We start from the raw sequence: 25,134 nt of genomic DNA, 5'->3' as shown, positions 1-25,134 counted from the left end.
TGTGGTGGACCCTAGTCCCAGGACAGCTTTCTCCAGCATTTCTCTCCATCATCAGGCTGCCAGATTAGCCAGAAAAGCACCACCCATGCAAAGCCTTTGATCAGTGTAGCAAGGGAGCCGGTGGGATTTGCACTGCTGCAATGCTGAGGTCCAGGCATGTGGCTGCCTTCATGCAGCTCCCATTTGGTCACTTCGTCATGACATGAGTGGTGAGGGGAGGGCAACCAAGTAGGATACTCGGCTTCCCCAGTGTCCCAAGCCTATGTGCTGCAGGTCACTGCAGCCACCTCTGTGGGATGAGACAGCTTCGCCATGGGGATGCAAGCGGTGTGATGCCACTTGGCTTGCGGGTGCAAGCAGAACAGATCCTTGCCTTCTTTGAGCCTCAGTCCTGTGGCCTGAGAGCTTTTTGATGACGTTGTAGGACAAGACCAGGAAGAAGTCCTAGAAAGGGGACAAAGATCACCTGAGAGACAGGGACAAAAAGAACTGCTTTCGTTGGACCTGGTTCCAAGGGAACAGCCCATGGAAGGTGAGAGCCCATCCATGGTGAGAGGTGAGGGAGATATCTGTTAGCATCACACTTTCTGACCATGTCTCAGGGGCTTTGCTTTCTTATGGGAGAGGCCAGGATCATCAGGCTCACACCTCATCCCCACTGAGACGGGTTTCTGTTGGCAGTGAAAGGGATGAGCTCACTCACACAGACCCATTACACCAAGCTCAAGCCCCACAGAACTCCTCAGCCACCTCCTCCACAATCCTGCAGCAGCTCTGAGACACCTCAGCTGCAAATCATTAGACCTGCCACCGTCCCGCCTCAATATTTACAGGAGACTTTACATGACTGCAAAAGCCCTCTTTTTCCTTAATTACATATGGCATTTAATTAGTGCTGTGTGGCTCCTGAGTGTGAACTCTTCATGCGGAGGCAGATCTGCACTCACAATGCCCTGAACATCAGGCAGTAAGGAGCTTGCAGAGCTGTGATATGCATGAGCAGAGCCATAAGCCCCCTTATTTCTCTTCTCTTTCCGTCCCCTGCTCCTGATTGTGTAATCTTCCCATATTGCTTTGTCCTCCTCACTCTTAAAATTCCCAGGTGACGTGGTATTTCTAATCTTTGCTGAAGCTGCTGCACGCCTTGCTAGAGCTCAGCAATAAGGACACCCCTTTCCCATGCAGAGGCCAGCCAAAGTGCTGCACTGGGAACGATCTTTCTTTTCCATTCAAGTGTTCGATGTTGCTCTCTGCATTCTGTGACTCCCTCGCCTCCTATCCTTGTTTCTGAGGGTAGACTTAGATTAGACATTAGGAAGAAGTTCTTCACTATGAGGGTGGTGAGGCCCTGGCACAGGCTGCCCCATCCCTGGCAGTGTTCAAGGCCAGGTTGGACAGGGCTTGGAGCAACCTGGTCAATGGAAGGTGTCCCTGTCCGTGGCAGGGGGTTGGAACTGGATGAGCTTTAAGGTCCATTCCAAGACAAGCCAGTTCTATGGTGTCTCCAGCTCCTTTCCTCCATGCTGGCTGTCGCTCCCCTGTGGCCACTGTCTTTCAGAAGCATGTCCAGCATGCTTTGCCTATCTTTCTGGGAATGGGTAGTCCTGCAGCCACCCTTTGCATGCAAAGCTGTGGCTGGTGGCCAGCTCTCATGGCCTCAAGCAGCCTCTGGGTAACACAAATGTATATCCCTCATGTCTGTGCCTGAGGACTAGCTTCAGAGACCAAAGCATTGAAGAAGGAAGGGAACAGCAGTCAGGAGCAGTGATACCAGCACAGCCAGACACTGCCTGTTCTTGCCCACAAGCAGCCAGGCTGTTGCTCCTTCTAATCCTGCTCCTCCTGGTCCCAGCTTGCAAAGAGAGCAGATCAGGTTGGGACTAACTGCTGCACATTGGGGCAAAGCCTACCTTAACGAATCAGGACAGAGAGATCTGGGGGAAGGTCTTCCAGAAGCACAGCAAACATCTGCCATCACCGGCTCCCATCCCTAACCTCTAGTTGGTGCTAAGCCCCAATTTTGGGGAGCATGTGAGTGGGAAGGGCAGATGCCGAGCCTGGGTTGTGGAGGCTCGAGTCAGGAGGGAATTCCTGTCTGCCCAGTAACAGCACACAAGCCGTAACCGGTTTCTCAGCTCAAAAGCAGAGGTGAAGAAAAGGTGCCACGTCCTCGACAGAGACAGGTTTAATTAAAGCTGAAAAGAGCTTGATTGTTGCTTTCCACGCAACCTCCTCTCCAGACCAATTAACATGCTGGCAGTCTCCGCTCCCAGCTTCTCACCTTAATTAATGACTCCTTGCTTGCATTTTCTTTTCAGCTTGTCATCACTTGGCCTGACAAAGCTCGGCTTTAATCCTGCAGAGGCTGTTTTGCCGCATCGGCTGAGCACAGCCATGGCGTGTCCCTCTGCAGAGACAGGGGGCTGGGGAAGATGGGAAGCTGTCTGAAACCCTGTCAGAGCAACAGGCTCAAGTGCTGCTTGTGTGTCCCCTTGTGCTCTTGGGAACAGGACCTTGTACAGAGCCACCCTGCAAGCAGTCAGGACAGCCCTACAAAGGCGACTCGCAAGCAGAGAAGTAACGGTGTGACTGGGGTGGTCAGGGCATGGAGCACCATTAACTATAGGGAATTCCAGTTATATGCTTTGGAGTTTAGCTGCTGGTTCCTAATCCATGACCAGCCTTAGCAGGTTGCCAGCTAATTTTTTTAACTCTTCCAACAACCATGTGCTCTCTTCCCCTCTCAGAGCTTTCACAGAAAAACAGAGGAATGCTATTTGCCATATCACCTGTACCAGCTTCTAATCAAAACTGCTGTCTCTTCCACCTTGTCACCCCATCGCCCTGAGCTGCCCAAGGCTGCTCTCCAATGTTGGCCGGGCACAGTGCACGAAGAAGGCATCTTTCTACAGGTACCTTTCTGTAATGGAAGCATCCTGGTTTTGGCTGGGATATCATAACTTTCTCCCCAGTAGCAGGTACAGTGCTGTGTTTTGGCTTTAGTCTGAGAACAATGCTGATAACACACGGATGTTTTAGCTGTTGTTAAGAAGTGCTTGCCTTGATTAAAGACTTTTATGTCTCTCATGCCCTGCCAGTGAGGAGATGGCAGGGAGCACAGCCAGGACAGCTGACCTGAATATCCAAAGGGACATTCCGTATCACAGAGTATCATGCTCAGTATATAAACTGTGGGAGTTCACAGGAAGGGATTGCTGCTTGAGGATGGGCTCGTGGTGAGCAATTGTACTGTGCATCACTTGTGTTTGTTCGGTTTTATTCTTATTTTTTCCTTTTCATTACAATTATTTTCACCTTATTTCAATTATTAAACTGTTCTTACCTCAACGGGTTTTACCTTTTCCTGATTCTCCTCTCCATCCCACTGCAGGGAGGGGGGTGAGCAACCAGCTGCATGGTACTTTAGTGCCAACTGGGGTTAAACCACGACAAGGATAAGAGATCTGTCTCGCAAACGGAATGAGTGGAGAAAGCAGATGAAAGGGTTGGAGGTTTCCCAGGGATGCTTCATGGATCTTCTTTAGCAGCACCAACAATTGCAAAGATCGATTTGGAGTCTGCTAAGAAAGGCAAAGGTGGAGGAAGTAACAGGGTTGAGATGTTGGTTTGATACCCTGGAGTTTAATTATTTCAGCTGCTGAAGAGTTGAACAGGTTCTTGATGTTTGCACATACCGCAGTGTGTGCTTTGTGTTTGCTTGTGGGGGTGAGTGGCCACTTCAGCAAAAGGTCTTTTGCTTAGTAACATCCATGCAGCTTTGCTGGGAGGCTTTCTATGGGGCTATTGCTGTAGGTCCCTCGTGAGACACAAGTAGGTTTTCAGCCTTCGCCTCCTTGCATGAGGCAGATCCTCAACCTGGCTGCTTTTGGTTGCATCTTACAGTACAGAAGAGCTGGGGAGGCTGTTGCTGGGTTCAGTGGCTGGGGATTAAGCATGTCACTGCAGAACTGTGCTGTGAGAGAGGGGGGAAATGGAGTGTATTTGGAGGTTGGGTAGTGGTGAGGGGAAAGCAAGGCCTTGGGTTAAGTCCTGGTTGACATCATGGCCCTGAGGAGGGGTATGCACTACTGCTCGGGAATGGACCCATGAAGGTGTGTTTTATGGTGTAGCACAAGGAAAATGAGGAGGTTGGACTAAGTTCAACAGCAAAATAAAAAGCAGAAGGAAACATGTGCTGTAGTTTCCATTCCCCATTACTGCAGCAGATGCCTCTGGGAGATGCAGAAAGCTGTCATCAACCTCACAGCTATGAGTTGTGTAGGGAAATCTGTGGTCCAGGTTGCTAGGCCAGGCAGGAGAGCTGCTGGGAGAGGCTGAAGACACTTGGCTAGGAGCAGCGGAGAAAAGGACGGTGCCAGTGGACAGCTCTCAGCACAGCATGAAGAAAACACGTACTCCTCCTCCCCTGAATCTTTTTCCTTCTTTCCCTCCCCAGCACCTACCTCCTTTTCTAGGAGCTGCTCTACCCTGCTGAGCATGGCGGAGTAGTTGACTTTCACATGACCAGCTGACACAAAGAAGCCTAAAATTTTTCCCAGTCCAGTCCCAAACACATGACATGGTTCCCAGCAGCCCAGTGCTTCATCCCTGAGGCAGGGAAGCAGAACTGACTGTGGAAATCCATAGAATGATTCCTACATGATGCATTTTCCCCCCACTGAAAACCAGATACCCTTTTCTCTTTCTTGCCTGGTGTTACCACTAAAGCAGTGGCAAAACTTCCTATAAGCCTACTTGTTTTATTTGCCTCAGCTCATTGTGCCAGTTGCCCATGGACGGAGCAGTGCTCCAAAAGAAGCTGAGCAATTGCTCCTGGCTGGCTGCAGAGCCCCCACCTTTCCCATCTGAGCATCAGGAGCAGCTATGAAAAACTTCAGCACCAGGCAAGACAAAGGCCTGAAAAGCCATGGCCGGTAATATCAAGTGTGCTGAGGCTGAAAGCTTTGTTCTGAGTCCCAGTGAAGTGTATTCCTGGATCTGAGGAAAGCTTCCATGCTCTGCCTCGTTAACAGACAACATCAGCAACTAAGGTAACTGCAGCAGTAAAGAGCATTTCATCTGCCTGCTCTTTTGGCACCCTAATGGTCTCCTCAGCAACAAGGCTGTTGAGTGCAGAAGCGTTGACAGCTGGGGGTATGTGGACACCAAGACTAGGCTGTGAGACAGGAAGAAACAATACAGGTAAAGACTGGACATGAAGGTCAACTGCTTCTCACACAGGGCCCATCCTGGAAGTTCTCTGCCGGCCCAGATAGCCCTCCACAGCCCCCACTCCCTTGCTGTCTCTTCACAGCACAGCCATTTTACTTGGCACAGGGCAAAGCATGAGTTCAGCCACCTTCTCTCCACCAGCTCCACACTTTTGCAGGAGGGCAGACTGGTCCAGGCTGCTTTTCCTTTTTGCAAAATACTGCCATCTTCCAGTTTGAAGTAATCCTACTGAGATTCTCTTTCCTCTATTTGTATGTATGTATGTATCACAACAGCTAACTAGAGCTAGAAGTTTGGATTTCTATGGTGTGGGAGTCCAGATCAAAAGGTGAGTCAGCAACTGTGTACTGTGATCTACAAACAGACTGGTGTTTGAATTCAAACAACTTTGTGTTGACGCTTCTGATCTCCATACCAGGTATGAGAGTAGCAGTTCCCGTGTGCTGTGCTGTGTATGGGGTCTGGAACACACTTAAAAGAAAGAGGAAAGAGCTGCTTTGAAAAAGAAGACCGTTTGGCTGAGGACTCTGAAAAGGCTGACAGGGTTTTATTGGTCTAAAATACAAAAAGCTCAGATTGTCTCCCACCCCCTCGGCATTCTTCTCATCCAGAGTATTGTAATGAAGTATCAGCATTCACAGTGATAGCTCCAGCCAAACCACAAGACTATTAATCCCAGCCTTGGCCTCCAAGCACTTCATGGATGAACTTATCTAAAAGCCATGCATATTGCTGGTATCTCAGCTTTGAGCATGAAGTTCACTTAGCCTCTTTGTGGACAAGAGGTATTAGAGAACATGCTGACCTGAAAGTCTCTGAAGAATGCTCCAAACTGTGGCTGTTGCATGGTTAAGCTGTATCCTAAAGAATGAACACTTCCAAATCAGTGATTCCCAAGCTGTTGGATGGGTATTGCTACCAGCACACCGTGTCATTTAGGTGTGGTACACAGATGGGAACTCGGAATTGCTATCGAGCATGTTCTTGTCACTCCTGCTGTTGGCACCCTACCAGCAAGATTTCATGGATTCCTGCTCCAAACCAAAGGTATTTAAATCTTCAATACTAACCACAGTGGGGCAGAAGCTAGAGAGCAGAAAGAGCAATTCCCTGCATCCTTCATCGCTGCATCACTTCAGACTCCCAGCAGAGGTCAGAGCTCGTTTCTCACACTGTACTTAAGCTCCCGGAGCAGCAAATCTCCGTGATAAAAAGCACACAGTGTGGGTCAGCTGTAGGTTTGGTGCTGCTGAGGTAGCTGTAAATTCACTTCTATCCCAGCCCAATAATACAGCTGAATACACAACAGCTCCTGTCACAACTGGACCTCTTGTCTGAGACTGCCAGTGACAGGAAACACAAAAGTCAGTTATGGTGGATTGTTTTTTGCAAGATGCAGATGTTTGCCTAAATCTGTGCTAGGATTAAGCCACCCCCAAACCTTATTTTTGCATCAGGGCAGCTCTGACCTGCTAGTTGCTTACCTGGGTATTCTTTGCAAGTGTTTCACTGTAGTATTTACGCACTAACTCCGAATAGTGATTTAAGAACTGGGGCCACTGATGCAGGCTCTGGGAAAGGTTAGGATTAAGCCTCAGTGCATGTTTCTCAAGGCAGTATGTTTGCTCAGCTGCTAGCATGCAGAATTCAGTGTGTGTTCTTCTCCCGGCACTAAGCCTTCTGTTGTCCAAGGCATCTACTTTCTCCCATGTACTGCAGAGATGGCAAAAGGTGCCTGTTCCAAGCATTTCTATGATGCTGGCCAGCTGCCGAGAGCACTAGTCAGGGCTGGTGACTGCACATGGCATCAGCCACCACCTACATTAAGCTGAAGTGCTTAGGGTAAGGCAAAATATCTCTGGAAGGGGTTTCCTATTCAGTGCCAGGCCATCTGATAAAAAGAGCAGCTCTTTTTTTCCCCAGAGTCTCAGATGCAGCACTCTGCTTTCTGTGGTCTCTGTTGTCCAAAGCCTGCTGCCTCCCCATGAGGCAGCTGTGGCAGCACTAACAGGAACAGTCTGAGCACCACCGGACACTAGATCTGGCAGGAGTGGCTACTGGCAGCAGTGTTTCTTCAGCATTCTGGGAAGTAAGCTCCAGCTTCCATTTCTCTCTAAGGCTTCTCCTGCTGCATCAGGATGTGATTTAAAAGCCCATTACCTCTTCTCCATCTTCTGCATCTGCAGGCTGAGTGATGTGAAGCTGGCCAGGAGGTCTGTAACCTCATCCACCTGCCATAAGAATACAGGTGGCTGTTAGGCAGGGAAATGCAGTTGTGCAGCTGAACCACCACCACAGAAGAAACTCCTGTGCAGCAGGGACCACCCTTCCACCAGGACTGCCAGTAATACCCATGCTGAGCTTATACTAGGACAGGATTCCTTTGGTCCCACGAAGGGCTCCCATCCTCATGATCAAACAAGTCCTAACCTAAGGCAATGGGAGCTCCTCCCCATTCCTCAGGAGGTCAGTGCTTGACCTCCTCATGCAATTTAACTAGTCCTTAACATAGAAGCATGTTGCTGCATTACCCAGAACTCAACAAGGGTATCAAGGCTGTTTCCTCTAAGCCTGTTTCTAAGGGACAATCTTTCATAGGAAAAAACCAAACAGGCCCTGCAACCCTGTGTGGCTGTGCTGATCCTGGCCTTAAAATGCTGATCTGATCTTCAGTTTCTCTGCTAAGCTGCGAGGCACAGCGATGCTTTCTGCATTTTGAATTCCAACTGAAAGGAGTACACAAGTCATCACGTAATGCGTCCAATGTGAGCAAGAACATTTCCATAAACGTGTCTTCCGTGTTACCTTGCTCATGCAGCTGCATTGTCCTAAACACTGAAGTCACAACCCAAGCAAATCTCAGTAGTTCAAAGCTGCCTACCTGCTCCTTTGTACTAGTCATCTGTAACCTGGAGCAGAGGTCATCCAGCTGTTCCTTTTGCTCATGCCTCCCCAGGCGGTCCAGGTATTCCCGCAACATCTGGATAATCTGAAACCAACAGGCAAAAGAGGCAAACATCAGACAGCTGCACCAGGCTGGGATGGTTTTACAGGAAAAAATAAATTGCAGTTAAATTGCCTTGACGCTGCTGTATGTGGCAGAGTATGTAACCCATACAGAAGAACAAATGCAAAGCAACTGAGGAGCACTAATGACAGCATCAGAGCCCAGTGAGTCAGCAGAGGTGTTGATCAGCCACAGATGGGACTAGTCGTGAGCACTGTGCCTGGTTTAAGAACAGGGAAAACAGGCCCAACTGAAGAAGCATAAAGTCTTGCCCTGAAAAGCACCAGGCTTTTCCTTATGGCTAGCTAGCTTCCCTCACTGTGAGAAGCAAGGACTTCCCACCCCAGCTGGATCCGCTTGTGCGCTAAGGATGAAAGTCCTTGTGGCTTCTATATGACTTTTGAAGCGAGACCCACACCTCAGGCATCTGTGATGCAGACCTGTGACTGCTTTAATGTTCCATGACTCCACATATCAGAGCAGGACAGACTGTGCTAGGAAAGCAAAGTCCCTGAATGTGTGCGCCCTATCTGCAGCCCCCTGCTGTGATCACTCTCCTGCCACAAGACATCTGTCTTACATGGTAGCTGAAGGAAAGAAAGTGTTCCATACAGCCTGAGAATTAAGACATTCAATACATCCTTGGCCTACCAGAGCCAAGAGAGGTTCTGCAAAAATTCAGAGTAGTGGTTAAGAAAAAGGAAGAACCCTGAAAACAGATGGAAAAAGTTAAATTCTCCCCAGAGCAGCTAAGAGCCTAAAGGCAAGTATTTAAACAAAGAGTGAAGGAGACTGCACCACCTTACCACAGCATGGAACTGTTTTTTTACCTGTTTAACTTCAAGGCGTACAGCCTCCAGGCTGTGGGAGATTCCTTCCTGCAGGATATTTAGCTTTGATTTAGCAAGGTGCAGCGGTGTTCTGCCAGCTCGATCCAAGGCATCAACTCTGGCCCCTGCAAGATGCATCAGCAAAGACAGAAAGTGTCAGAAAGACTCAGCGTCCATGGGGAGTCATCAACAGAGGTGGGGCAGGAAAGGGACAGGCTGTAATTGTGATAGAGGAAATGTTACCTCCGCGCAGCAGTGTGGTGATGACAGGAACGTGGTTCGTGCAGGCAGCTGGGGAGGGAAAACACAGGACACACAACTCAGAGGTACTAGCAAACAACAAAGGAGTTTCTGCTCAAGTGTGGAGCTTGCTGCTTCCCAAATGGCTCTTTGCCATGGGAAAGACAAATAGCCCAACTGCTACAGGTAACCTCACACTCAAGCCTGAGTACCCTCTCTGGAACAGATCTCACACTCTTGGGGCTGGCAGTGGGAGTGAAACTGATCTTCTCAAATTCTGACCCTTAAACCTTCTACGATTCTATGAAACCTTCATGAGGAGTGAAGCTAATGAAATGCAAAGAGTCCCTCCTAGGTCCTTAAGGCTGGGGTGCATACTGTAATGCACAGGAAAGAGGAACGTGAAGAGGAAAGAAACAGCAAGGTGGTGTTCACTTCACCTCTCTGCATGCAAAGCTCATCTATGTGGCACTTACCCAAGTGTAAGGGGGTATTTCCCAGGCCATCTCTCTGGTTTGGGTCAGCCCCATGGTCCAGAAGCAGTTGCACTGGAAACAAGCAAAGAGAGCCACATCAGTCCCTTCCCTTTGCCCCACAGGTCAGATCCACACGGGCTGCAGGCACACAGAGCAGCCACCAGGCTGCCTTACGGGTGCTTCTGCTCAGCTCCTCAGCTTCATCCCAGAGATAGGGGACAGAGGTTTGTGCAGCAATGCAGAAGGACCCAGTACAAAGTCAGGCAGTACCGCTACCCCTGGAACTCTTTAGGGGAAGAACTGGGACTAATGACATCTTTCCTTCTGCACCAGCACAATCCTAAAGCTGTGAGCTCCGGCTCCCCCTTCAGCAGGGGAACATGGCAAGCCCTGAAGCCAGAGTTCAGCTGGCAACTTTGCCACAAAACTCATGGAAAACAGTAGGCTCTGTCATGTGCTGGATCAAAATAAAGAGCATCCTTCAAAATCTCTGCCACAGAGAGGCTGGAACACAGAACTCCCCCTCCTCCCCACTCACCAATATGATCGTTGCCATTGCAGGAGGCAAAGTGCAGGGCTGTCCGGCCTTTGTCATCCGCAGCACAGGGGTCAGCTCCATCCTCCAAGAGTTGCTGCACTGACAGTGCCAAGGAGAAGAAAGCAGTTAAGCTGAAGGTGCACCGGATCAGAAAGGGAGAATGCCATCTACTCTTCTGTGGGCAAATAATGCACTCTACCAGCTGCCAAGTCAACTGGACTTGAACCAGCTCCAGCCAGCACCTTGGCTCAGCAGAACCAGCCCTGGCAGCATACCCTCCACCCTCTGGAAGTACTTAGCTGTAATGACTAAGGGTCCATAGAATCACAGAACGGCTTGGGTTGGAAGGGACCTTAAAGATCATTTAGTTCCAACCCCCTGCCACCCAGCCAAATTTTCAAGCTTCAAGGATAATCAGCAGCAAAAGCCTACAGAAAAGTATACAAGCATAGCAAGGATGTGAAGCTAACTCTCTCAGTCTGTAGTTGGCTGACCCTTAAACCTTTGTGAGGAGTGAAGCTACTGAAATGATGGAGAGGGACTCTTCATCAGGGACTGTAGCAATAGGACAAGGGGTAATGGTTTAAACTAAAACAGAGGAAGTTCAGGTTAGATATAAGGAAGAAGTTCTTTATTGTGAGGGTGGTGAGGCACTGGAACAGGTTGCCCAAAGAAGTGGTAAATGCTCCATCTCTGGTAGTGTTCAAGGCCAGGTTGGATAGAGCCTTGGGTGACATGGTCTAGTGTAAGGCACCCCTGCCTATGGCAGGGGCGTTGGAACTTAAGGTCCTTTCCAACTCTAACCATTCTACGATTCTGTGACATGCAAAGAGTCCCTCCTAAGTCCTTTAAGCTTGGGATGCATACTGTGATGCACAGGAGAGAGGAAGGATGTGGAGGAAAGAAACAGCAAGGCAGTGTTCACCTCACCTCTCTGCATGCAATGCTTATCTCTGTGGTATCATTAGGCACCTGCTAGGCTAGACTTAGCATCCTGTGCTTACTATCCCTGCAGGACCTTTCTCCATAAACTTCCATGGTCATTTTCTGCATCTGTGTAAACTTTTCACATCAACATGGACCCATGGCGAGAACTTTCACGGTGTAGCCACATGCAGTGAGAAAAAACCACCTCTTCACACGTTTTGGATATGCCCCTTGCTAGATTAATCCCAAACTCCTCGGTTTTGCCATACTACTGTGTGGCTACTGATGGGGAAGCAGACAGGTGAGTGCATCAACCTGCCAACGGCAGTGCAAATAATACTCTTAGGAGGCCATGTCTTGAAGTGAGACAGTGAACTCAAGGAGCCATATCATCTACTCACACTTGTTCCCCCTGCTTTTGCACCCAGCTACTTCTTCAATGCCAGCACTGGCAATCCTTGTAACCAGAACTACCTTCTGTTCTCAGGTAAGAAGGAAAAACCTATTCACACAGAAAGACAGAGAAACTCGTACGACTCTCCAGCATTGTACAAATGACTCGCCAGCATATGTACAAATATAGCAAAAGCAAAGAGAACAGTAAAGGCTGAAAAGATCACGGACACAAAAGTAGCATCTATAGCAATGTGTGAAAGGGCAACTGTAAGGCCTAGTACTCTAGTTCTTTGGAGTACTCCTCATACATCAGTGTGTAAAATAAAGCTCACTTTGTAGCTTTTAACAACACTGACAGATTTACTGTTTTGAGATCTTTAACAGCATATCCTGCAACACTCAAGACCAACCGGTACTGGAGACAAGAAACTGGATAGCTCAGACCACTGCAAGCCACTACCCACCTCAGCTTCCAGAGATCAAATTATAGTTACATTTGAATTTCTTCTGTACACCTACTGCTTTAGGTGTGGTAGAGAAGGGAAAGGAACACTTGAAAAGATGGATTTTTGATATTCCAGAAGAAAGACCAGTGAGAACCTTTAATGGGGGATGCTTTACCTAGTCCTTCCCTGAAGCCAGCAGCAAATGACATAATCTTTCCTACCCAGTGCCACTACAGGAAACAGCATGGATTTTTATTTGTTGATGAAGCATAAATTCGTCATCAGACACTTCCTCAAGTTGCAGAGTACAGAAAATGCAGTAGGATTGTAAACAGGGGAACCTTTGTATCAAATACAGCTGCAAAACTCTAAAATTGATTGAAACCAAGACTTTTATAAAGCCTGATCCTTTAATTCTTCCACTTGACTTAGTGACTGCAGCTAAGCTTTTCTGTACTGACAGCTCACAGGTGAAATTTATCCATCAGTTCACAAAACAAAGTGTATAGTGGAACCAAAGGGTGAACCACACCAAACAAACTCTTGTTCTGATATACTGGGAGTTTCTAAATGTCAAACTGGCTTCCTGTTTTGCTCACAGAATGGTCTGATGAACAGTTACGTCAGCACAACTCAAGGGACAGTATAGTCTGAAGAGGTACAATAAAGGGCCCATAATATACACCAATATTGCTGCTAGACACTTCATATCAAACCCCACCTAATCTACAGTACAGAGAGGTAAAGGGACTCTCAGACATGCCACAACCCTTCCCTGAAGTCACTGTGAGAGGCAGAATCCAGCACTGGTCCTGGTTCTGATCTACTGGGTCACACTGTTTCATCACACAGAGCATGGCTTAGATAATCCCAACTTTTCCACTTTACCAAAACACTACTCTCTTGCTGCTTACAAGTAAAAGTTACACAGCAAAAAAAGCTGGAATGGTGTAGTGCTGATTTAGCTTGAGGCAGTTGAAAACTGCCTACGCTATGAACCTGTGAAAAAAATGACTACTATAACCAGCCTCATTCTGCTCAGAGAGCAAAACAAGGCTCCAGAAAAGCAGTTGCTAGATTTGCAACATCCCAAGCACCACGTCCACAAACTATCCACAATCTCATCCTTTCCTAAAATGAAGTTCGTTGACAGAACTCCCTTCAAGAAAAGGGTCCCAAGTAGGACGGGCAGAATTCTTACCTGTGTCCAAGTCATTGCTATTGGCAGCTTCACGCAACCTTTTCAGAGCTAGAGAGAAAAGAAAGAAAGAAATTACTGGAAAGCGCGGAGGAAAACTGAGCACTTTCCTACTGAAACAACCCACTTCAGCTTTGGTGCAGGGTCCAAACCACACTGGTGCTGTCTCGGCTCACAGAAGGGGAAGTAGAAGATCCAAGATGCCAGGTAAGAAGCGCTCTCCTTGCCTTCTCCTGACCGGTGCTCTCCCCTGGCAAGCGCAAGGGAGCCTTCCCAAGCCGCCCGCCGAGCAGATCCGACCTCCTTCTGGAGGCCCCTCACACGGGGAAGTCGAAGGTCTACCGGCTCCCCAAACCGGAGGCTCTCCACCCCGCTGAGGCCTGGGCGGCCGAAGGAAGCGCCGTCCCCGGAAAGGGTGCTGCCGTGTCCCCTTACTCACCGTGGGTCTCCTTGCCCGTAGGCCCCAGCCAGCGGTGGAGACGGGCGGCCCTGCGCAGGCGGCGGGCCGAGATCTTGCCCGTGGGCTCTTCCCGCTGCCACAGGACGTGCAGGTAACCGAGGGGAGCGCCCGCCGCTGGCCCCAGCGTCAACCCGGCCCCCGGCGCCGGCTCCGACGCCTGCTCCGGCTCCTGCTCCAGCCCCGCATCGGGCTCGGCTGCGGCCCCACCGCCCCCCTCCATCCCCTCACGGGCCAGGCCGCTGCGCGGGGTGCGGGCCGGGAGGGGAGGGTCGTCACTATAGCAACGGGGCGGGACGTGCCCGTTCGACCAATCGAAGACGCCGCACAGCGGGCGTGTAGCCAATAGGAAAGCAGAGGGTGCGGATAGAAGGAAGGTGAGTGGATAGAGGGGAAGCGGTGCCGAGGCGGGTCTGACGGGCAGGTACGCTGCCCAATCAGATGAGAGGGGCGGGCTACAAGCCTCAGCGGGCCTAAGACAGGCAGTTGTTTCAACCAATGGGAGGGTGCATCCTCACTCCGCCTTCCGTCCGGCTGTCCCCGCTCTTCCGGCCCTCTCCTCGTTGGTCCCGTGTTGCTGCCCGGAGGCCTTTCGGTGCCGCGCCGCGCCGCCGCCATGGCCTACCCGGGGGAGGACTACGACAACGATGTGCGAGTCGGGGGTCTCGGGGCGGCGGGAGGGGACCGGGGTGACTGTGTCCGTGCTGGCGTGGTGATTAGCTGCTGCCGTCTCTCCACAGGCCGCCTACGATCCCTACGCCTACTCCAACGACTATGATATGCACACGGGTGAGTGCGGTGGCCCATGCGTGCCCCGAGCCTGCTGGGCCTGTAGGCCTCGGCCGCCTGCCTCACTGCGTCTCTCCTTTCTCTCAGGAGACCCGAAGCAGGACCTGGCCTACGAGCGCCAGTACGAGCAGCAGACCTACCAGGTGATCCCCGAAGTGATCAAGAACTTCATTCAATACTTTCACAAGACAGTGTCGGATCTCATCGACCAGAAGGTGTACGAGCTCCAGGCCAGCCGTGTGTCCAGTGATGTTATTGACCAGAAGGTATACGAGATCCAGGACATCTATGAGAACAGGTACAAAGGAGGAATCACTGTTTTAAACTGTGGTGAAAATGCACACTGCTTTTAAAAACGGAAGGCTGACTACTGCCTGTGGTGTTTGGGCTTTCTCTAAAATAAGTGTGAGGTTTGATCTGATTACTGGAAGAAAAAAGCCAAACTCTCAGTATTTCCACACCATTAAGCTAACATAAGTGAGTTGTGACTTGTCTGAAGGAAAATCCCAGTCCTGTGCCTAGTGTGTGTGGAGGCAGCAAAAGTGACCCCAGTAGTGCTAGTTAGGCAGTTTGCAAAAAGCCATGCGGTGGTGTCTGTTCCCTGCATATACTCCCTCCTGCTTGTAGCTGTGTCACCTTAACGTAAAGGGAGTATGAAGGTAACACACACAACCGTTCCATACTTCAGGGATAAATTGAAGACTTTAATTGCTTAGTTTGTGATTCTCATTCTTTGACTCAACACTGGACTTACTAGAAGGAGGTGGAGCTCCTCTTTCTTGTCGAAGTCCTCTGTATGGTGATCTCTAATTCCAGCACTATTATACTGAGAAAGGGTTTATAATGCCATAAGTGTGTCTTATCTTTCAGCTGGACAAAGCTGACGGAAAGGTTTTTTAAGAATACCCCATGGCCAGAGGCTGAGGCCATTGCCCCTCAGGTCGGAAATGGTAAGTCTTTGGTTCTCTTTTTCTTGTCAGATAAAGAAGGAACTAAATAGCTTGTTAAATTGGTGAGCAGGTGTCTAGTGTTGCTGCTGCCCGAGTTGCTCATCTTTGTTCACTCTGGCAACTCCTCCAGCAGGTGCCTGGCAGGAAGTCAAACTCCCTTTATTACTGTGGCAGGAGGAGCACCACTGGTGTATCCAAGAGATCCAGTTGCCTGGGCCTTGTGGCTTGCTAATGTCTTGTTCTGTCATCTTTTTTCCAGATGCTGTTTTCCTCATCCTATACAAGGAGCTGTATTATAGGCACATCTATGCCAAAGTCAGCGTGAGTGTTTGTCCTGTGTCTCCCTGTTGGTTGCATGCTGTGTTTTCTATGCCACTGAACTTGCCAGTTCTTGCTGCCACCGCAGCATCAGTGGTTCTGTGGTCTTTGCAATGCAGGATTGAATGGATTTATGAGATCTAAGTCAGGTTGCAGTTAAGAAAGCTTAAAATTCTTGCCTTTTTTTTGTAGTAACTAATTGCTGAAAAGCAAGAAAGGCTTGACTGTCTTTCTGAGGCTCATTAGCTGTCTCCTCAAGCTTGTTTATGGTGACTGTGCAGGTTTCCCTGGCAGCCTGTATGAATCAGAAGACCTGGTCTGAGTTTTCAGGAGGCTATTGCGTAGAAGTTTGTTACTGTAGTGCTTAGTGAGTTGGGGAAGAAGGAGGTGTTGGGGGTAATTAAATTTTCTTTCTGATAGAGCTGTAATTGCCAAGACCTATAGATCAGTTGGTTTTGTGTGTTTCTTTGTGGCTTTTTGTTCTCCAAATTAGCAGGTGGGTGAGAGAGTGTTACAAGAAGAAGGTGCATTATTTGTGATTAAAAAACCCATATGGGGTCAGAGTGCTTTGTGGAGAGGGACACAGGCACCATAAGGGATACAAGAGAAGGAAATGGAAAGAATAATGCTCTATAAAACAAAACAACCCCAACTTTTTTTTTTCTTCTTAAGCTAATTCGAAGTCAGTGAGAAAATCACAGTTGGTTTTGGTCCTTTAAAGAAGGAAGCTGAAGAGAGGCATCACTTTCGAGTAAATAAATAGCTGCAGTTTTGGTGTGGACCAGAGGGGGGAGAAATGAGCCCTTTAAAAAGGTTGCTGTATTAACGCAGGTCGGGCTTTAACAGGAGAGACTGGTTTCTCAGGCTGTGCTATTAGTTGTTCTCAGGCTGCCTTTGAGTTGCCTCCAGGTGAAATAAGAAAGATCATTCTAAGAAGAGAGTGATTCCCTATTGTGTTTGCTGGTCTTTCAGAACATTTAGAAATACTGTCTACAAGTAGTATTGTTGGTACAGAAAGGCTTCTCAGGAGGGGAGAAGGGAGGAAAGCTGTTGAAGGTAGTGGGAAGCTCTTCAGTCTGGACAGCAGAGAGGAGGACAAGGAGGGTTAAGGCATCCTATTCACAGGAGGTTTGATTGCTTGGTTGCCCTGTACATGAAAAACCAGCCCTATTCTGTGGGACAATAGTGATACAATGTCAGGTCTTCTGGGTGGTGCTGGTGGGTGTCCTAGTTGAATATTGTCTCTAACATTTCTGAAATAGACCCTATACTGCCCTGACTATTGACTGTCCTTCATATTCTGTTGCCCATAAACTTCCTCCTGCCTTGCTTGAAACTAAGCAGACTGTGCTGACTTCTCATTGCAGGGGGGACCTACACTGGAGCAGAGATTTGAATCCTATTACAACTATTGCAATCTCTTCAACTACATCCTCAGTAAGTTGCTGCAGTTCCTTTCTGTTTTGAAGCGGGTACAGCTGGCGAGGGGTAGAACTGCAATGTTTAAAGACCCAAGAGGGAGAAGTAGTCTACAAGCTTTCCATGTGTTTGAGTTTTTGTTCACTGAAGAGCACTTTACATCCATGCATTTAAACCCACAAAAAGCATAAATATTTTCCAGTGCTTTCTGAAATACTGTAAAAAGTAAAACTTGTTTAGCTTTATGCCTTGCTGAGAGCTATTTCACCCGTCTTTTTATTAAAAAGCAAAATGAAGCTGTAAGCTAGAGAAAACTTGCAGTGTTTCACAATTGGTTACTGTTGTTGACTCTCCTTGGAACAAATCTTAGTGTTTGTGACTCCCTGCCAGACTTCTTGTGGAGAAAACATCAGCTGGGGTAAAACCCTACAGCCTGTGTGCAGTTTCTGAATATCACTGCTACTCAGCCATCACGCTCTAGAGGTTAACCCCATACATGCTCTTATTCTTTAAAAGGGAAGGAGTTGAGGTAGCCAAAGCTGCATATCACTGCACTTCTGGAAGTTTCATTCATCTTCCATTTCAGGGAAATTGTGTTCTTTCAGCTATCTGTTCCTCCAGTTCTACCACTGTTCTTGCTCAAGAGATTAAGCCTCTCTTAAGGCTTAATTCTTCTGCATTCTTCTGCAGATGCTGATGGCCCTGCTCCTCTGGAACTGCCTAACCAGTGGCTCTGGGATATCATCGATGAATTCATATACCAGGTATATGACTATGAGACTGGGCCATTTTGTGGTGGCATTGCCTCTGTGAGGCGCTATTTTTCATCTTGTCCCTCTGTGATTTTCATAGCTTGGGTACCATTGCAGGTCAAAAAACTTTGATGAGCATTGTTATTCCTGGGTCACCAGGTAGATAAAATAGTTGTAAACGTACAGATTTTTAAGTTACAGGGAGGTTTTAGGGAAGTCCTGGACTTCTGTTGATATTTCTGTTTCAGTTGCTGCTTAGTGGATTTTTTTTAAACTAACCTTCATTTCTTCCTGATTTGTGCAAAGCAGCCTGACTGAAGGCTGCTATAATCACAAAAACCTTCTGAAGATACTTGTTCAAACTCATGTGTTCTTTGGTTTTACTTTAGTTTTGCGTTTCCTAGTCAGTAGGGCCTTTATGCTTCCACTGAAAGATTGCTGACCTGATTTGAAATAATCTGTGGTCCAAGATCTTGATGTCAGAAAATAATTTTCCACTTACTGTTCTGAGTGCAGCAATACAGATCTCAAATGCTGTTGGTTCTCCTCTATAGATTCCTTTCTCTGTAACTTTTTACTGTAGAGCTGCCTGGAATTCCTTAACCGTTGCAGCCTTGCCAAGCTTGAGGATGAAAAACAATGTGTGCATATATAGAAGCAGATGTGTGTGTGTGCAGATACATCTTATGACTTGTTTTTTCTCTTTGCTACCTGTTCAGACAGCAAATCCTTCTCGGGTTCATTCTGTCTTCTGGCCTTTTCCCTATACACTGTATAATTTTTTCCCTAAGTGCTTCAAAGTTAGTATTATTTCCCATTTTGGTTGCCAGGTGATCTCAGATGAAACTTCTGCAGCTTATTGTAGTGCATTTGTGCGATCAACTTGTAAGCTTAGTGCACTTATCGGAACATCTCCAAAATAGCTTTTCATCATTGAATCTCTGCTTTTTCCTGTAGTTCCAGTCTTTCAGCCAGTACCGCTGCAAGACAGCCAAGAAGTCTGAAGAGGAAATTGATTTTCTTCGTTCCAACCCCAAGATCTGGAACGTCCACAGTGTCCTTAATGTGCTGCACTCTCTGGTAGACAAATCCAACATCAACCGACAACTGGAGGTCTATACTAGTGGAGGTGAGCTAGCTGCGGGTTGCCAAGCAAGACCTCTGTCTGTGCTTTTATTTTGCTTTTGATTTTATTTGGAGCACCTCCCATACGAAGACAGGCTGAGAAAGTTGGAGCTGTTCAGCTTGGAGAAGAAAAGCTGCATGGAGACCTCATAGCAGCGTTTCAGTATCGGAAGGGATGCCTGCAAGGATGCTGGAGAGGGACTCTTCATCAGGGACTGGAGTGATAAGATAAGGGATGATGGGTTCGAACTTAAACAGAAGCAGCTCAGGTTAGATATTAGGAAGAAGTTCTTTATTGTGAGGGTAGTAAGGCACTTTAACATCTTGCCCAAAGAACTGGTAAATGCTCCATCCCTGACAGCGTTCAAGGCCAGGTTGGGCAGAGCCTTGGGTGACATGGTCTATTATGAGGCATCCCTGCCCATGGCATGGTGTTGGAATTAGATAATATTATGGTTTTTCTGCCAACCCAGACCATTCTGATTCTGTGATTACACCTGAGGTCTTGCTCCCTTTGCTTGTAAACATAGACATGTTAGAATGGGAGTTGGCTTCCTTGGAAGAAGGCGTCATGGTTCCTTTTCTCCCTAGGTGACCCTGAAAGTGTGGCTGGTGAATATGGTCGCCACTCTCTTTACAAGATGCTGGGCTATTTCAGCCTGGTTGGGCTCCTGCGTCTGCACTCTCTGCTGGGGGATTACTACCAAGCAATCAAGGTTCTGGAGAACATCGAGCTCAACAAGAAGGTAAAGCAGTGTGTTTTAAATCCTCTGTTTTGGTTTTCTAAATGCCTCTGTTCAAGCATGCTGGTGAAAGATTGCCATAATGAATCATCCAGCTGAGGAGTTGTTTGTAGCTGTTGTTGTTGTCAGGAGTTTGTAGTTGAACACAGCTAGAGCTTTGGCATTAAATGAAGTCATATGATAATGCCTGCTGCTGTTGCAGCACAAATGCCTAATTTTTTAGGTTTGCTGTGTTGTGCAAGTCAGTATTGTTACAGGGAATATTATTTGAAGTGTAAGTGGTAGCTGGCTGAGCATAGCACTCCTACCCTCGTCAGTGGCTTATTGTATTTTTGACTCCTGTTCTCACTGTGCCCCCTCCCATCATGCATGTTTTTGCCCTAGAATTGGGTGCTGTGTATGGTAATAGTGGCAAAAAAAGTCCAGCTGCAACACAGGCTTGGCCCAAGGCTTGGCACAGATCTGTGTATGTGCTGTCTGGCACAGGACGTGGAGTGAAACAGGGGAAAAGGGAACTGAGCAAAGCAGTGTTAGGCACAGTGCAGGAGTCCTCTGCTTGCAGGAAGCTGAAACTGGAAAACATAGGAAATGGGATGATCTAATAAAAAGTGAGGAAACTACTGCAGGGATGGGTGGGAGGTGAGGTATCCTGAATTAACCCTCTCCTTCCTATATTTGGGATGGGAGTGAAAGCAGAGGTGGCTGGTTTCTGGGTAGTGAGCAGTTTGTATCAAAGGTGGTTGTCTTCTCTCTAACATAGCATGTTCATCCTTCCTTCTCAGAGCATGTATTCCCGGGTGCCTGAATGCCAAGTAACCACATATTACTATGTGGGCTTTGCGTACCTGATGATGCGACGTTACCAGGATGCCATCCGTGTCTTTGCTAACATTCTCCTCTACATCCAGAGGACCAAGAGCATGTTTCAGAGGACAACCTACAAGTATGAGATGGTAAGAGATAGAATAGGTCTAGACTTCCCAAACGAAAAAGCTGCTATCTTCTTTCCTGCCTCTTCTGTCACTTGATAACTTACATCAGCCTTATTTCCCTGGACTATGCTGGTGATGGTGCCTGGGGAACCTTTGAACTGCTTTGCCATGTGCAATATTTTCTCTTAGCTGCATTACTAGTTCCTTTGGTTGTTCACCATACAGTTGTTCTGGTTCCATCTGCACCCTCCCTCTAGGCAGTGTTGTTAATGAGTATCATTGACAATAATATTCTTGTTGATGCTGCTTCAGCCTCAGTCCTGTTCTAGTCCAGTCCTGCATTTCAGATTACAGCCACTCATATGTATTTCCATTGTCAGTCAGTCATTCACAGACTGTTTTACATCAGCATAGCTGAAACAAAGCTCCTTTTTCTTTCAACCTAAGCTGTCTCTGGTGCCTGTTTTACCCCTTGCTGCTGCTGTCTCCTTTTCACCCTTATGATTCATTTCATTTTGTATAGCCAAATCCTGCCATTCTCAGTTCAAAAATTTCATATGTCTGTTTCAGCCACAGAGCTGTCCATTTCATCCCACACTCAGATAAACCTTCCTTCTCAGTCTTTTCTTCACTGGTTTCTCTGATGCCTCCCTTGCCAGGAGATGGTTGTTGAACTCTGCCTTCCCTTCCCCTGTGCCTTCCCTTCCGCACTTTTTCGCACCAAAGCAAACATGCTTCTGGCCATCCAGGTTATGTATGGCTCTGGGTACATTCACTCTATCCAGCCTTCTTTTTCATTGATAAGAGCATTGATACAGCATTCATCTGTCTGCTTTGCCCAAAGGCATTGCTTCTTTATGCTGACCCCCTTGACCATTAGGACTGTTGGTGGTCTGGGTGAAGGGTCTGTCTCTGAAAAAAGGGTCTATTTCTATCTCCCAGCTCCCTCTGGCACTGTAAAGCCTGACCACATTGATAACTAACAGGTTCTCCTCTCTATCTCAGATCAACAAGCAGAACGAGCAGATGCATGCACTGCTGGCCATCGCCCTCACCATGTACCCCATGCGCATAGATGAGAGCATCCACCTGCAGCTGCGAGAGAAATACGGCGATAAGATGCTGCGCATGCAGAAGGGTGATGCACAAGTCTATGAGGAGCTCTTCAGTTACGCCTGCCCCAAGTTCCTCTCCCCTGTGGTACCCAATTACGACAATGTGCACCCTAACTACCACAAGGAGCCCTTTCTGCAGCAGCTCAAGGTCTTTGCTGATGAGGTTCAGCAGCAGGCCCAGCTCTCTACCATTCGTAGCTTCCTCAAGCTCTACACCACCATGCCTGTGGCGAAGCTGGCTGGCTTCTTAGACCTTACAGAACAGGAGTTTCGTATCCAACTGCTTGTCTTCAAGCATAAGATGAAGAACCTGGTATGGACCAGTGGCATATCTGCTCTGGATGGGGAGTTCCAGTCTGCCTCTGAGGTTGACTTCTATATTGACAAGGTTGGTATCTGCCCCTTGCTGACTAGGAAATACCTTTACCCGGGAAATTCTGGAAGTGGCAGCACCCAGTTTTGCGCCGGTCTGTGGGAAACATCCCTTCCTTTTTTGCCATGTGAAGGGCTTGGCTGCCTGCAGTGAATTCATAGCCATGCTTAATAGGAGTGTCAGTAGATGACCAGTGATGGGATGTCACAGGCACCTTTGGTAGTCATTGTACCCAGAAAACAAAGGTTCCAAATTTCTTCCCCAGGACAGAGGGAACTGTTTGTCAGTGTTCTCAGGAGGTGACATTTGGGTCAAGTTTTGCAGTCCTCCTGACCTCATGCTGTTCCCTTCTCAGGACATGATCCATATTGCAGACACAAAGGTTGCTCGACGCTATGGGGACTTCTTCATCCGCCAGATCCACAAGTTTGAGGAGGTGAGGCCTGAGCAGGAGAGCTGTGTAGGAGAAGTGGGGTGAGCATTGGAAGTGCTGGGCTGTGCAGCCCCTGGAGGAGCCACACTTGTGTGACACAGCTGCATGATGCCTTGCTGGAGTGAGCCCCAGCTCTGCAAAGCACTGGCAAAGGCAGGTGGTTTCAGCAGCAGCTGCTGGCCTGTGAAGAGTGGTTTTGTGTGAGAAGTGCTTCTTTGAGCCACAGGAGGGGTTTGCTGTCCAAGGGCATTGACTTTGTTATCCCCAGAAAACCGTGGTGTTCCTATCAGTAACATAACTAAGTTTGTATCCCTACCTTCTTAACTATGGCTCTAGAAAGTGGCCTCAAAGATTTCTGGAGCACTGATGACTTCAGTGTTGTGCTCAACCAGGAGGTGACGTTCTGTCACTGCTCCACAATCCTGACAGAAGCTGCTGCACACTGGAAACGTAGCAGCAAAAAAACCTGAGATGTGGGGACTTCAGCAATACAGGGTTGCGATACCACTGCTACAAGTTTGTATCCTTTTTTCTCCCCACATCCTTCTCTGCTGTTGTGGAGGGGAGAAGGCAGTTTTAGTGGTTCCCTGTCTGCTTTGCACACTGCCTTCACTTGCACGAGAGTGTTTTATCAGTGAGTTAGAGAGGAGGGAGTAGAGGCATTGGATAAAGGCTGCTGAGGGGAACAGTAGCGTATAACAATGACTGTATTTTTCTGACCTTTCCTTTCTCTAATTCCAGCTGAATCGAACCCTGAAGAAGATGGGCCAGAGACCGTAGAACTTCTGTGCATGCAGTGATTGGGCTGAGCAGAGAAGTGGGTGGGAGAGATTTTTGTCTCTGTGGCAAGAGAGAGGAGCTCAGGATTCTGGCATTTCTGGAATCTCCTGTGACTGAAGGTTTTTTGTACTTAAATAAGCAGGATCATTTGGCTCAAGTTACCCTATAAAGGACAAGACATCTAATAAATGAGTGGAATTTTCTTGGTGAGCATTCAGTATCTGATGTACTCATTTATTTTTCCTCCATGGAAGAATATAATTGCATTTGGAGATGCAGGCAGCTGCTGTTGGTATGTGCTGTCTTTGGTCCATGCTGTTGCAGGTAGCAGTGAGGAGATGGCTTCCCATGCTCAGAAAGGCACTGTGCGCAGCAAAGAGGGAGGGCTCAGTACTGATTAACAGGGACAAAATGAGCTGTTCTGCAGTGTTTCCACAGGATATACAAAGAGATACAAGCTATTGTTGTATCTTTTAGCTCTTGCACCACACCTGGACTAAACCCTAGGTTACATTTTTGCCTTCCCACCCTTTTTTAGTTGCTATGAAATAGAAATGCTCCAAAGTGGATTGACATGGTTTTAGAGGAAGGGGGAGGATTTTTGTAAACATTAAACCAATATTAACTTTGGTCATTTAATGAGATTTCCTTGCTGGAGGTTGTGTTTTGTTTTAGCACAAGTGATGCCCAAGTCCTGGCCCTTAATTTAATGGAGTTCACCCTCTCTAGAAAACTCCCTGAGGGTGTTTCATTTATTAAACCCCTTTAAATGCTAATTTTCCCAGCTCTCCAGCCGCTTTGGATTCTTCAAGGCAAACTTGCAGTGTCTTGAAATAGAAAACTAGCCCAAGAAAGGGGAATCAAGGACCTGTAAATACTGGGGAAGAGAATGCAAAGAATGAGTTGCATCTCATCTGCCCTCCACACCCTCTCTCCCCTCTCCTTTTGCTAGCTTTAAATAATTTGGTGTTTGAGTGGTAGAAACAGGTGTGAGAGGAAAACCTGTGTGTGTAATAGGACAGCTATACAAAGTGTGCTTCACACACACCATCTGCCTCTTTGTACCTCTCCCTCTCATTCCTTTCCACTGAGAGAGGGATCCTGGCAGGCTTGTTTGGCTTCATATGTGATTCTGTTTAGAAATCAGGAATAATTAGCCTTTGTTGGATTATATGCCATGCCTGAATGAGGGTCAAGTTTCTAGTGCCCTAGATACAGCTCAAAAGTAAACTGTTTCCTTCGCATCACAAAGTGGAGTAACTCAGGCTGGCAGGGTACAAGCAGTGCGGAGATTAAATGAGCAGCTCCTGCTGGCCTTCTGGCTGCTGCTGTTACTGTTGTGCCTGCTAAGGTTTTACTGCTTCCAGTTCTGAAGGGTTTGAGGCAAACATTTCATTAAGAAATTAAAAGACTAAGACTCCACTGCATTGCACAGGAGCTGGGCTCATAGCAAGCAAATCCGCTCCTTTTTATTTTTAGGGCTGGCACTTGCTTGTGTGTATTTATCAACAATGAGCATAGCTGTCAACAGCAACTCTCCTACTTTCTTGTTATCGAAAGCCTAAATCTTCCCCAGAGCATGTGCTCAGCTACATGTGATATACAACAGGAAAACTGCTGGCAGGGCAGGATCTCTGTGATCAGTTCTAGTTCACAGC

General features: G+C 47.8%; 2 protein-coding genes and 1 long non-coding RNA gene across 3 annotated transcripts; 2 read left to right on the top strand and 1 right to left on the bottom strand.

Annotated features, from left to right (window-relative positions):
- The first annotated feature begins 4,517 nt into the window (after positions 1–4,517).
- LOC133268039 (uncharacterized) lies at positions 4,518–6,796 on the top strand. Its single transcript, XR_009742942.1, has 2 exons — positions 4,518–5,564; positions 5,658–6,796. It is a non-coding gene; the product is annotated as an uncharacterized LOC133268039 (long non-coding RNA).
- Positions 6,797–6,801: 5 nt separating this feature from the next.
- Positions 6,802–14,124, bottom strand: ANKRD54 (ankyrin repeat domain 54). Its single transcript, XM_061450863.1, has 8 exons — positions 13,730–14,124; positions 13,294–13,341; positions 10,324–10,422; positions 9,786–9,857; positions 9,313–9,360; positions 9,070–9,194; positions 8,114–8,221; positions 6,802–7,463 (listed from the first exon to the last, which is right to left on the bottom strand). The coding sequence occupies exons 1-8, from the start codon at positions 13,968–13,970 to the stop codon at positions 7,389–7,391; spliced, it is 816 nt and encodes a 271-aa protein (XP_061306847.1). The 5' UTR covers positions 13,971–14,124; the 3' UTR covers positions 6,802–7,388.
- A 162-nt stretch (positions 14,125–14,286) lies between these two features.
- On the top strand, positions 14,287–23,678 carry EIF3L (eukaryotic translation initiation factor 3 subunit L). Its single transcript, XM_061450837.1, has 13 exons — positions 14,287–14,396; positions 14,488–14,536; positions 14,624–14,834; positions 15,407–15,486; positions 15,746–15,807; positions 17,172–17,241; positions 17,914–17,987; positions 18,933–19,104; positions 19,692–19,846; positions 20,626–20,796; positions 21,781–22,278; positions 22,619–22,699; positions 23,438–23,678. The coding sequence occupies exons 1-13, from the start codon at positions 14,364–14,366 to the stop codon at positions 23,474–23,476; spliced, it is 1,695 nt and encodes a 564-aa protein (XP_061306821.1). The 5' UTR covers positions 14,287–14,363; the 3' UTR covers positions 23,477–23,678.
- Positions 23,679–25,134: the final 1,456 nt, after the last annotated feature.

This window comes from Pezoporus flaviventris, unplaced genomic scaffold, assembly GCF_033815535.1.
Source record: "Pezoporus flaviventris isolate CSIRO_AGI_PZ_B2104156 unplaced genomic scaffold, CSIRO_AGI_Pfla_v1 ptg000011l, whole genome shotgun sequence".
NCBI classification, from domain to species: Eukaryota; Metazoa; Chordata; class Aves; order Psittaciformes; family Psittacidae; genus Pezoporus; species Pezoporus flaviventris.
Note: the sequence above shows the minus strand (reverse complement) of the source record. Positions and strands in the feature narration are given on the sequence as shown.

What these genes read in the sequence shown, in the direction of transcription:
- ANKRD54 (XM_061450863.1), bottom strand. Translation starts at nt 13,970, where the DNA reads ATGGAGGGGGGCGGTGGGGCCGCAGCCGAGCCCGATGCGGGGCTGGAG. An exon ending in TACGGGCAAGGAGACCCACG is followed by an intron (nt 13,342 to 13,729) that starts GTGAGTAAGGGG and finishes TTTTCTCTCTAG; the next exon opens with CTCTGAAAAGGTTGCGTGAA. An exon ending in TACGCCTTGAAGTTAAACAG is followed by an intron (nt 8,222 to 9,069) that starts GTAAAAAAACAG and finishes TGTTGGTTTCAG; the next exon opens with ATTATCCAGATGTTGCGGGA.
- EIF3L (XM_061450837.1), top strand. Translation starts at nt 14,364, where the DNA reads ATGGCCTACCCGGGGGAGGACTACGACAACGAT. An exon ending in CAGGACATCTATGAGAACAG is followed by an intron (nt 14,835 to 15,406) that starts GTACAAAGGAGG and finishes CTTATCTTTCAG; the next exon opens with CTGGACAAAGCTGACGGAAA. An exon ending in TTGACTTCTATATTGACAAG is followed by an intron (nt 22,279 to 22,618) that starts GTTGGTATCTGC and finishes TTCCCTTCTCAG; the next exon opens with GACATGATCCATATTGCAGA.